Raw genomic sequence first — 13287 nt, 5'->3', positions numbered from 1 at the left:
AGTAGCACAGGCTCGCGCCCTCAGCCTTTAAAACCACTTGGCAGGCGAGAGAGAGAGAGGGAAAACCACCCCCAACGGCAGCTCCGCCTCTCGCGAGCGGGCATTGGCCTCCGCCTCTCCCTTTCCCCGTATTGGCCGCCGAGCTTCAGCGGTGGCTCCCCATTGGCTCCTCTAGTTTTGGATACCAGATTCAAAGTTTTTAAAAGTACCCGGCAAAGAAATTCCGCCCAGAGCAGGCAAGCGGGCTAGTGGCGGCTGGGGAAGCAGCGCCGAGGAAGAGCCCCGTTAGGGAAAAGGACGGAGGAAGAAGAAAAGGGAAGGAAAACGTAGAAGTGCATCGACTCCTCCGTTCCAGGTACAGGGGAGGGAAGCAGGGATGAAAGAGGCGCCTGCAAGGCTGCAATGCCCTCTTTGGGGAGGGGGCGATGTTGGGGACCCAAATCCCCCCAAGAACGCCTGGTAGGAATGGATGGGAAGGGATTAGGATCCAGCTTGGTATGGATGGGATGAAAAAGTCAATATTTTCCCCTCTTAAAGGGAACTGACGCTGGAAAGGAGTCCCGCCGGCGGGAGAAGCCCTGCGTCGCTCTCCCGCGTAGTGGACGGGGAGCTCCTTTAAAGTGCGGGAAATGATGATCCCCTTTACCCCCTTGGCTCTTCTCCGTTTACTGAACTCGTTTATTATCCCGCGATCTGCTCAGGAGGTGGGCTTCTCCCCACCCCGGCCAACCACCTCCCCCCACCCAATTGTGCCTTACAGCGCACGTGGGGTATGGATTGGGGAGCCCGTGAAAAAACACTGAATGGCCTCTTCCACCCACCCGAGATCCTTTCCTCCACCTCGCCCCGCAACCTCTTATTTTTCCTGCCTTGGGAGGCCTGGTGGGCACCATTTCTGCAGGGCGCGGGCGGGTTTGCGCTTCCCTCGCTTCTGTAATCTGGAGCCCGCCAGGGTGGGAGCAGCCATTAAGCGCGTGCTCGAGCCTTGAATTGGAGGGAGGTGGGGGGGGGGTCGGAGGTGCGACTTAATATCCCCCCCCCCCGAGAAAGACATACATTAAGGGGAAAACCAGGCAGGGCGGGCCTCCCATGTCCATTCTCCCATCTCCCGCGCTCCTTGAGAAGGCGCCTCCCCAACCCCTCAGAGATGGCAGCGGGCTGAGGAGAAATAACAGCGATTTTGGACTGCTCTAACCAACGAATAGGGGTGGGTTGGTGGGTGAGGCCAGATAGACAGAAAATGCCACTCACCTTGATATTGGGGGTGGGGGGCTTTTTCTCATTGTTCCTTTGGGGACGGCAGTGTGAGGCAATCTTCCCTCACATCTGAATATATTTCCCCCCCACAGCATATATACTGCCTTTTAGGGTGTAATGCCCAAAACAGCATCCAGATTTCCCCACTGCCTTCACATTATAAACTACCTCACTGTTGAAGGGTGCTTGAGAAAAGGACTGGGGTGTGCTTAATGCACCATAGCTGTATTTTTTTTAGCCACCACTAGGTTCCATGACTGCCTCGCCTTGGAGAAAGGCTATTTCTTCTGAGTGAAGGGGAAACCCCTAATAACCCTTCAGAAAGTAGAACCATTATTTCCCCAGGACCCAGATGGAAATGTGACTGATAATGCTTTAACTGTACAGCAGGGAATTGGACAAACATGCCAGTTCAGGGCCATCTATCCTGATCTGCCATTTTGTAGCCCTCCTTTTATAGCTTTCCAAGTTGCTCCATACCTGGCATACAATATGTCTATGCAGAGTAAATAATTTTTAGTTTGGCAGTTTATCCTCATCTTTGCTGGAGGTAAAATGCCTTGTAAAATGTGTTTTGCAAGTTATTTTGTTCATTTGTATTAAAGCGAGCTGTCTATGAACAGTAAGAAATAATCACATGTATAAAAAGCCCTATATTTCTGCAGCGTAACTTTATATTAACATGAAAGTGTTGGATTAAATGTTTTAAAACAAATGAACAGCCCTTCAACAATGCTTCCAGATTGTCTTCTGAAATAATTTTAAGGCTAATGTCTTTTTATTTTTGTTTTAGATACAATTCTGACAATATTTAAAAACAACCCACTTTGAAAATGAAACGTGATGTTAATTGTTACTATGTTCACTGTGGACATTCACCATTAAAACCAGGTGGAACAGAGAAAAGATCAGAAGAGCTCTGTATTGCTAATTATGATAAAGACTTTTGTAAAGACTGCAATAAAGACTATCAGAAGGTTTTCTACAGTGACCTGCACAATGGAAGTCCCAAAAGTATCAGCATCCAAAGTGGCGAGGAACCTGTACATAACAACAAAGAAAACCAAGAAATATTGTGGAGGCATTTTCAGAGTGTCAGTGAAATGGACAATGGAAATGAGGACAGTGGGTATTCCTCTTTGTTGAGCAATCAGCACGAATCTACTGTCCATGATGATAGCATGCCTTTGGCAGGAAACATCAATAATACACCAAATCACCATCTTAATCAAAGAAAAAATTTGCTTCCAGTCCTCCATTTTGAAGAACTTGTCTGCTCAACTTTGAAAAAAACTAGTAGAAGAAATCCAAAGACATGGGCTCTTGTCTTAGATAAGATTGTTTCCAAGCAAAACATGGAATTTAGGAATCTAATTGGCAAAAAAATGGGACTAGATAAATTAGACATTCTTGGTGAGCTGTTCCATGGAAAGTTCAGTCATCTACTAGCAAGTATCTTAAAACATCTCAGCTATATGGACTTGATAAAGTGAGTTCATTTAATATGGTGTTTGTACATTAAGCTGAATTATAAGGTCAAGCTTAAGAGACCATTTTTAGTGCACTAATTTTCCTCGTGGACGAATACTGCATGAAGACATAACATGTGTCAGCTAGCATACCCATATGAATTATTGTGCAAATATTCTCTTTTACTGTCTGTTCCCAGTGCTCTGGCAATAAATATTAATATCTCAGAATGACCTTCGTTGGGTGACATCCAATCAGTAGAAGAGACCTGTTGGTTATGCAACAGGATTCCTCTTTCTATTCACCTTTGCAGTTGCACCAAACTCCAAAATATATTCTGGAGGATTGGAAGACCCTCTGAGCATGTGAGGCGAGGAAGGGGAAGTCTGTTCACATGACATTGGATGTTACCCATTCAATTTAATTTGTTAAGGCATTGGTAGGGAAAACAATTTTATATTTGTAGATGTTAGAACCCTTTATCATTTATCATTTCTGCTTTCCTTTATTTCATTTCAAACTATTCAAAATAGAATATGAACCTGTCCAACTCCGATGCTGTGCTAAGCTTAGAGTGGACACTTCTGAAACGTGCACATCCTTTCTAAAAGGGCATAGGAGGGAGATGAATGTACAGCTCTGCACTGAGGTTCCCTATAGATTTATAATAATGGAAAAGTTTATAAATGGTGCCTTGAAGGTATCTGTAGGTAGAATTGTTTACTTGGTTAAGCAACGGGATTTGATCTTATTTTCTGAATATAACTGATGGGTTTTTTCACAACAGTGTGGCTAAAGTGAGCACTACGTGGAAAAAAATTCTACAAGATGACAAGTGGGCTTTCCAGATGTATAACAAAGCACTGAAATTGACTTTGGTAAGAATCTCTACTTTCCCCCATTCTAAGTCCTGTTTTTATTGTTGAAACACCTACACATCTAGGAACTGGGGCAGGGGGTTTTATTATTTCTGTTGCAAGCCTCTGATTGCTAACACAAGCTAAAAAGCAGAGGTAGAGAACCTCAGGCTCTGTCTGGTCCAGGGCACACACCTCACAGGCTCTCCTTTGTACTCCCAAGTCTTCATGCATGGCTGAAATGCCTCCATGAATTCTGATGATGCCTCTTCCTTCTATGAGGGTAGAGAGGTACATGCATAGGAATTAGTCTACTGTACTAAGGCACAATTTGGATTTGTTGCTCCACCCAATTTTCCCTCTGGCCCCACCCACCACTGACATGTTGGCCATTGGGCTGAAAAGGTATATACACCCCTCCTGTAAAGGTAGCTTGCTCGTTTTCTCAGGCCCACAAGTTTTGGCTGGATTTGTTAGCCTGCTTTTATTTGTGCCAGATAACTTGGTAGGGCCTGATTAATATATGTGGCAAGGCTCAAGAGTAAGGGCTGGGCCTTGGTCAGCTTTGCATGCAACTGTTTTGCACCACCAATTGTGCAAGCAGCAAAGCATGCCAGGAGTCTATATGCTGGGTTGCCAGTGGCAATGCCTGTACAATTAAATCTTGTTTTAATCATCTGAGATATTCCGAAACTTCATACAACCACACACAGCGCTTTGCAAACATACAATCTAGGAAGCGGCAATTAACTAGTTTCCCATTATGTCCAAACTAGGAAACGGCTTCTAAACAAGTCAGAATATGAAAGGTAGCTTAAAGCTGGTTTCCAGAACCTGGTTTGTTTGGGCGATATTAACCATAGTTTCCAGTTCAGTTGGAATAGAAATATATGACAGATAGAGGCTTCCTGTCATGCATGCATGCTTACATAAAGGTGCTGTATGTGGACGCCTGCACATTGGACAAAAAGATTCCTGTGTTGCAGGGAGTTGGACTAGATGGTCCCTGTGGTCCCTTCCAACTCTATACTTCTATGAACCTCAAACACATCTCAGCTTATTAAACCAAGATTAGATTGTGAATGTGGCCAGTGGCTGTTGCTACTGGCAGTCCATCAAATAGATTTTTTTTAAGCCCTGGTTCCAGTCTTGCAAATAAATTTGGGAAAGAAATTGGCCTACAAATACATTTAGTAGCCTGCCAGCCAATCCATATTTGTATAGCTCTCTTTGGAAGTTCCTAAAGCAAAAAACACTTGAGGATCTAATTTTTAATACCTCAATTTTTAATAACGTCCCCAAAGACACATTTGGAGGCTATTGGGCCATATGCCACCTGGAGGGCTGGTACAAGCTGTGAGTTAGTATGGCCTGTTATACGCCATGGGTCTTTTATTCATGAAAATTCCTGAGGATTTGGCAAAGGTGCTGAGCCATCTATTGGTCAGATAGTAGATAGTCGTTTGTAGGAATAGTGCCAGAAAATAGAAGGAAGACGTCTCCGAAGTATCTGCTAAATTTCCTTATTCTGCTTTTGTTTCTTTACTCCCTGAATACAAAAGCAGGTTCCGACGTGTGTGTATACTAACTGATAAATAGCACTTCACTTTCTTTTTTAATCCACAGTCTTCTAATAAACATTATTTTCTTGGCAGAATAACAGCTTGAAGGCCTCCAGACAGGGTGATACAAGGGAATACACTCTTTGTAGAGAACCGTTAACTCACGTTCAGAAAGTATCTGCTGCACAAAACTCTAAAAAAGCATCCAGAATCAAGGTGGACAACCAGAGCTCTTCCTCCTACAGCCGGTACACACAGTTTTCCGAGGTAAAGTGCTTTTAATTCTGAGTGGCTTCTGGTGATGCCACATTGTTAGTAATAATTTCAAGTACAATGGCCCCCTATCATGTGCCAGTTATTCTTATACAGTACGAACCTTGTGAAGCCAGATTAAGCGAGCAACATATTGAACTGTTTAACAGGCTGTATCTTTTGACAATAGAATTTGAAGTAGGGGAAGCCTTAAATTCTTTTTAGAAGGGCAAGCAAGCTGTAAAAACATGGTGTGTATTTAAATGAGCTTCATTTTGATTCAGGGAGATGTTTACAAAAGTAAAATCCTTTAAGAAAATATTTTATTTTGCTCAACAGGTTGCCATGACTTTGAAAAACACTGAAAGCCTGAAAGTCTGCAGCTACTGTGGTTCACCTGCTAAGTATGATTCCCATCTGCAGAGGGCAACATGTATCCGTGAAGGCTGTGGTTTTGACTTTTGCACAAAGTGCTTATGCAGCTACCATAGTGCCAAGGACTGCTCAAGTGGAAAGTCTTTGAAGCCCTCTTTCAAATTAGGACCCCTTCCTGGTACCAAAAAAAGCAAACAAAATTTACGCAGGCTTTGATTTGAACTGAGGGACAGGCTGTTGCTGTTGTACCATGGAACCTGATTTGGAAGTCCAAAAGAGTGAATATGAAAGAAAGAAGTGACTTGTTTAAAACCATTTTTTTAAAAGAATGAAAACATAAATGTATTTTGGAACTTTTCCAGTGGGTTAGATGCTTTTAAATTTTTTAAAAATGAATTTGCTATTCCAAATGTCCTACCTGCTGTTTTAAAAAGGGTATTCACCCAAAAAAATTAAATTCAATTTGTTTTAAAGGGATGGAGAGTGCAGCATCTGGACAGAAAGTGGAATTAGGTTTTGAAAGTTCAGTAGAATAAATTTGTTTTAAGAAATGAGCTTTTGTTTTAATGTATTCAGACTTCATGCCTTACAAAAGCTTTTAGAACTTTACTGTTGAATGACAATGGATATGAAATGCATTTTTTGCTAAATACGCAATAATACCCTTGTATTTGCGGTTTGAAATATTTATTGACCAAGTTTTCTCTAATTATTTTCAAAGCATTGGATCTGACTGGGATTAATAACCACTCTGGTCTTCATAACTGCTGAAACAATACTGTTTATCATGCCCCCATTTCATTCCTGGGCAAATATCCTGATGGCCAGTTATCCCTTTACTTTTCTTCAAATCCAAGATGCTTCTCCTGCCTATATACTTGTAAATACTTAAATATTTGTCTGTCTCTGCTGAAAAATAAATTTAACTTTATAAATAATACTAGCACTATGTTTGTTACAGCACACAAATAACTAGAGACAAGTACATTCCTGCATGAACAGAACTCCATACAATGAGGGAGGTAGTCACTTACACCATGCCAAGCTAGCCATGTGTACATCACAGTTCAGGCCCAATGAAAAGTCACTAGGGACAAATAGGCTTGGAGGGTCACATTTGACCTCTGGCCCTGAGCAATAAGAACAAGAACTGTGTTTTTTAATCCTCTCATAACAAAGAGTTCCTTGAAAGATATTACACATGCAGCTAGAGAGAACATTTCACCATACTTAGAAATCAAGAACTTATCAGAGAGTGGGAGCATTTTAAGCTCTGTCTGGTATGCCAACAGTGACGTGGCAGCTAAAAAAGCCAATGCAATTCTGGGCTGCATCAATAGGAGTATTGCATCTAGATCAAAGGAAGTAATAGTGCCACTGTATTCTGCTCTGGTCAGACCTCACCTGGAGTACCGTGTCCAGTTCTGGGCACGCCAGTTCAAGAAGGACACTTGATGGGAAAGGGGAAGATGGGAAAGGGGAGCTTGGGGGCTTAGGAAATCTTACAGGAAATCAGAGGATATTGAGGGAGGGAACAGCTGAAAGTTCACAGGAGCCAAAGGAAGGAGATACATCTCCAGAACCAGAGGTGCCCCCATCTCCGTGGACATGATGCTCCAAAGCATCGGGAACAATGGAAGGTCTAACTAGTTGACCAGGTGAAGACCATAGGGCTTGTTAGGTCTGGGAGGAGGTTTAAAGTCACTCAGCTGGATAAGGCTCAGGGCAGGTGAGTATCACATGCCTCATCAAGTGGAGAAGCACAGCTGCAGCAAACCCAGCTTGAAGTCAATCAAAATTGGAAGGACCGTAGCTTGGCTGTTTTGGGACCGTAGCTTGGCTGTTTTGGGAACTCCACTGGGTTGTGCCTTTAGGACTGACTCCAGGTTTTCCAACCCTAGAGCTTCTTTAGAGGAGGGACGAATGTAGACCTTGCTTGGTGTGTTGGACATGGACTGGCATTTGACCCTTTGGTTTGTTTAACTACTCTCTGGTGTTGCCCTTGGAATTGGGACTCAACTTGGCTTATGCTGGGTTTCAGGACACTGCACCCTCCTGGAGCTGGCACAGCAATTGGGCCTTTATCACTCTCAATGGTATCACTTGATGGCAGCAGAGCAGGCTGAGAATCCAACAAGATTCTGAGCTGGTTCAGCTCCTCCCCACCCACACAACACCCCATTCGAGAGCTCTTCTTCACTGACTACCACCAGCAGGCCACATACCTGCCCACTTGCTCATTTGCCAGACAGTAGGAGGTGTTGGGAAGCCAGGAGAGCAATGTCACCTGTGCAATGCTGCTGGCCACATAACCAAATCTTACTAGCTAGTCTTAGTCTAGATGTATTCAAGTCTCCAGGGCCAGATGAACTGCATCCAAGAGTATTAAAAGAACTGGCAGATGTGATCTCAGAACCACTGGCAGTCATCTTTGAGAATTCCTGGAGAACAGGCAAAGTCCTGGCAGACTGGAGGAGGGCAAATGTTGTCCCTATTTTCAAAAAGGGGAAAAGAGAGGACCCAAATAATTACCGCCCAGTCAGTCTGACATCAATACCAGGGAAGATTCTGGAGCAGATCATTAAGCAAACAGTCTGTGAGCACCTAGAAAGGAATGCTGTGATCACCAATAGTCAGCATGGATTTCTGAAAAATAAGTCATGTGAGACTAACCTAATCTCATTTTTTGACAGAATTACAAGCCTGGTAGGTGAAGGGAACGCAGTGGATGTAGCCTACCTTGATTTCAGCAAGGCATTTGACAAGGTGCCCCATGATATTCTTGTAAAGGATCTGGTAAAATGCGGTCTTGACTATGCTACCACTCAGTGGATTTGTAACTGGTTGACTGACCGAACCCAAAGGGTGCTCATCAATGGTTCCTCTTCATCCTGGAGAAGAGTGACTAGTGGGGTGCCACAGGGTTCTGTCTTGGGCCCGGTCTTATTCAACATCTTTATCAACGACTTGGATGATGGACTCAAGGGCATCCTGATCAAATTTGCAGATGACACCAAACTGGGAGGGGTGGCTAACACCCCAGAGGACAGGATCACACTTCAAAACGACCTTGACAGATTAGAGAACTGGGCCAAAACAAACAAGATGAATTTTAACAGGGAGAAATGTAAAGTATTGCACTTGGGCAAAAAAAATGAGAGGCACAAATACAAGATGGGTGACACCTGGCTTGAGAGCAGTTCATGTGAAAAGGATCTAGGAGTCTTGGTTGACCACAAACTTGACATGAGCCAACAGTGTGACGCGGCAGCTAAAAAAGCCAATGCAATTCTGGGCTGCATCAATAGGAGTATAGCATCTAGATCAAGGGAAGTAATAGTGCCACTGTATTCTGCTCTGGTCAGACCTCACCTGGAGTACTGTGTCCAGTTCTGGGCACCACAGTTCAAGAAGGACACTGACAAACTGGAACGTGTCCAGAGGAGGGCAACCAAAATGGTCAAAGGCCTGGAAACGATGCCTTATGAGGAACGGCTAAGGGAGCTGGGCATGTTTAGCTTGGAGAAGAGGAGGTTAAGGGGTGATATGATAGCCATGTTCAAATATATAAAAGGATGTCACATAGAGGAGGGAGAAAGGTTGTTTTCTGCTGCTCCAGAGAAGCGGACACGGAGCAATGGATCCAAACTACAAGAAAGAAGATTCCACCTAAACATTAGGAAGAACTTCCTGACAGTAAGAGCTGTTCGACAGTGGAATTTGCTGCCAAGGAGTGTGGTGAAGTCTCCTTCTTTGGAGGTCTTTAAGCCGAGGCTTGACAACCATATGTCAGGAGTGCTCTGATGGTGTTTCCTGCTTGGCAGGGGGTTGGACTCGATGGCCCTTGTGGTCTCTTCCAACTCTATGATTCTATGTATGAGAGCTTATTTTACTGCAGGGATTCCTTTGGTACTTGTATGCACAGGGGTGTGGCACTTAGCCCATTTGAGTTCTTGCTCATATACTGGATGTATCCCCTTGATTCCAGCTATATTGTGACACTGCTACCAACTTTTTGCACTTAAGGAAACCTAACAGTGAAATGTTGCTCCCTACAAAACATTTTCTCTTCCAGTTTGTTAGAAGTTCTGTGGCATTGATTGTGTATTATATTGCACATAGCCTTAGCTTTGCCTTATGCAGTTTTAGGTACTTAATAGTAATTATGCCACATTCTTGCTTTGAAAATGTAGGTTGCTCGAAAATTGCATGGGGCTGGTATCTTTTCTAAGGTCCTTCAACTGGCCTAAGTTACACCATTTTATTTTTTTTACAGTGACTGCTTAGTTATCGCATAGCTTAAAGGAAACCACACGATGGGGCTGTTGCAGCATTACACAAATGTCCTAGGAAAACATGTTTTCGAATGGGAGAAGAAAAACATTACAGTGCATTTTGATTCATTTTATGAGTTACAAGGCATGATCCACAACTTTTTTCTTGATCCCACCACACCACCCTGGAGAACCACAGACATCCACCTGAATCCATTTAAAAAAAAAACAATGTTTAGACTTTATAATTTTACAGAAAACCCACAAAACAAGTTCAGATTGAAAGGGTTGCAGGGAATGAAAGAGATGGGATCAGCAAGGAGAGAGGAGCCACAATGATCTGATGTAGTTCTTCTGCATATCTTTATATTTTCTTTTATGCCTGCTTACATTATTTGGTGTCAGGAAGGCATCTCTTATGAATCTTAATCGCTTCATGATGAAAAGGTAAATGCAAGATTTCTGTAGAGGATGGAAGAGGTCACATTATTTTAAAAAACGAGGTCCTCCTTTTTACCACCTGGGTGTCAATGTGGCCTACTATAATAAAAAAAATGCAATATTAAATAATATATAAATTAAATTTCAAGAAGTTAAAATCTCAGGAAGTGGAGCAAAGGACTTCCAAAAATCAAGGGGAATCCCATACAGAAACCCTGAAATAGTAAGCCATAGGGGCATGATAGAGCTATAATTGTTCACCGTGCTGTGTTATAAATGTTGCCTACAGTTTTTAAGTAAACTATCTTCAAGTCATACCGTATTACAGTTTTGGTGTACCAAGCAGGGATACAGAAAGTTGGAAAGTAGGTGCAGGGTGAAGGGAGATCTGTGGGTGCTCTTATCTGGACAGGGATAACCTAACTACTGCTGTCCATGCTCTGGTAACCTAGGCTAGATTACTGTAACAGGTTATATGTTGGGCTGCCTTTGAAGACTTCAGAAACTTCAGCTAGTGCAGAATTCAGCAATCGGGTTTCTCACCAGGATAAATACTTACAATAAAAAGAGCTCATCAGCAGCCTTTTCATTAAAAGCAGTGGTAGTTCCCAAAAGCTTGCCAGCAGAAGGACAAGGAGGGAGCCAATCTAACTTCTCTAGGAAAGGCAGTGGCGTAGCGTGGGGGGTGCGGGGGGGGCCGGCCGCACCGGGCGCAACATCTGGGGGTTAGGGGGCACAAATCCATGGGTTAGGGGGCACAAATTACTTGCCTTGTCCCGGGTGCTGACAACCCATGCTACGCCACTGAGGAAAGGAGTTCCAACGTCTGGGAGCAGCTACCAAGAAGGCCGTCTCCCACATCCCTACCAAATGCCCCCTCCCTTCTGATGTTTGTGCATATCCATTTGCAAGGATGCCAGGAGATGGACTACTCCACATGCCCCCTTGGTATGTTCAAACACTGGAAAAGGCAACTGTAAATGCACAGTGCTACTTTTCTCTAAATTTACCTGTTGTGATGTTTTCCCGTTTACTCTGCCTTCCCTCTTAGGGAAGTGGTGTAGCACAGTAGTACGGTGGTACCTCGGGTTACATATGCTTCAGGTTATAGACTCTGCTAACCCAGAAATAGTACCTCGGGTTAAGAACTTTGATTCAGGATGAGAACAGAAATCATGCTCCGGCAGCACGGCGGCACAGGAGGCCCCATTAGCTAAAGTGGTGCTTCAGGTTAAGAACAGTTTCAGGTTAAGAACGGACCTCCAGAACAAATTAAGTACTTAACCTGAGGTACCACTGTACTTCCAAATAAAGATATGTAGGGTTGCACTGTAAGTGTGTTTAGGATAGAAGCCCAAATCATCCACGACCATCTACTTTGCAGTAAACATACTGTTGGAGGCAACGTGGTGTTCCCACCATCTGGCAGATGGTACAATGAAGTCTGCATTCCATAGGTTCATCGGAGGGGTGTGGCCGATTATCTCAAGGCGATTTGGCCTTAAAATGAATAATTAAGGGGATGGGGTTGGCCTCCTATTCCAGGGCAATGATGAGACTGAACATTGGCTCTGTTCCCCACAACTTGTATTCGTTTCCCCTTCCTTCCCACTAGAGGGCAAACTGCATCTTTTCATTTTCAAGCAACAAAACAAGAAACAAAGTCTCATTTGAGCTAATTTTGCAAGTTGTTAACAAGGCATGAATCGGAAAGGGAACCATACAGCTTGTTAGGTACATGTCTTCTACTTAGTATTGTTTTGTGAGGATTTAATTCAGTTATTGCATTACAAATGCAGATGTGTCTTAGAACACCAGTGAACTGGGGGAAAGATCAGCTATAATTTGCTCATAAATACATTTTAAGCAAGGCATGCTTCTCATTTTAAAGTAGAATGCCATTTCCAATCTAAAATCCCAGTAACATGAAGAGTAAATAATTCCATGGGAAGTGGTATATCTATATAGAATACATTTTAAAATCTAAATTCTGCTCTAAGAAAGACTGTGGTTAGTACAAATATATGTACACATTTCCTTATTTTCTATATTATATTCTCTCTGGGTTGGGACACAGCACTATGCAGGTGCTTCCAAATACCAGTTTCTGGTTTGCCACAGGCATCTGGTTGGCCACTGTGAGAACAGGATGCTGGACCATTCAAAGTGTTGGTGCTGACCTTTAAAGCCCCAAATGGCCTCGGCCCAGTGTACCTGAAAGAGCGTCTCCACACACATTGTCCAGCCCGGACATTGAGGTCCAGCACTGAGGGCCCTCTGGCAGTTCCCTCACTGCGAGAAGTGAATTTACAGGGAACCAGGCAGAGGACCTTCTCTGTAGTTGTGCCTGCCCTGTAGAATGCCCTCCTATCAGATGACAAGGAAAGAAACAACTACAGTGGACGCTCGGGTTGCGAACGTGATCCATGCAGGATGCACGTTCGCAACCCGCAGCTGCGCATCTGTGCACACGCAGGTTGCGATTCGGCACTTCTGTGCATGCGCAAAGCACAATTTAGTGCTTCTGCGCATGTGTGACCACCGAAACCTGGAAGTAACTTGTTCCTGTACTTCCAGGTTTTGGCAGTCTGTAACCTAAAAAAACGCAACCTGAAGCGTCTGTAACCTAAGGTTTGACTATTTGACTTTTAGAAGACACCTGAAGGCAGCCCAGTATGGATAAGTTTTAAATGTTGGATGGTTTATTATGCTTCTGTATTTGTTGGAAGCTGCCCAGAGTGGCTGGGGCAGCCCAGTCAGATGGGTGGGGTACAAATAATGAAATTACTACTGCTACTA

At 43.6% G+C, this 13287-nt stretch overlaps 1 protein-coding gene across 2 annotated transcripts; it reads left to right on the top strand.

Annotated features, from left to right (window-relative positions):
* The first annotated feature begins 78 nt into the window (after window positions 1-78).
* On the top strand, window positions 79-6711 carry FBXO5 (F-box protein 5). 2 transcript variants are annotated; one of them, XM_083732658.1, is made up of 5 exons: window positions 79-355; window positions 2051-2746; window positions 3515-3605; window positions 5240-5413; window positions 5738-6711. In XM_083732658.1, exons 2-5 carry the CDS (start codon window positions 2091-2093, stop codon window positions 5987-5989), a joined length of 1173 nt encoding a protein of 390 aa, XP_083588784.1. In that variant the 5' UTR covers window positions 79-355; window positions 2051-2090; the 3' UTR covers window positions 5990-6711. The 2 variants fall into 2 exon arrangements, with proteins under 2 accessions (XP_083588784.1, XP_083588785.1); XM_083732659.1 differs by lacking the exon at window positions 79-355 and adding an exon at window positions 417-1207.
* The last annotated feature ends 6576 nt before the right edge of the window (window positions 6712-13287 follow it).

The sequence above is a fragment of the Podarcis gaigeae genome, assembly GCF_964106915.1.
Source record: "Podarcis gaigeae genome assembly, chromosome: 3".
NCBI classification, from domain to species: domain Eukaryota; kingdom Metazoa; phylum Chordata; class Lepidosauria; order Squamata; family Lacertidae; genus Podarcis; species Podarcis gaigeae.
Note: the sequence above shows the minus strand (reverse complement) of the source record. Positions and strands in the feature narration are given on the sequence as shown.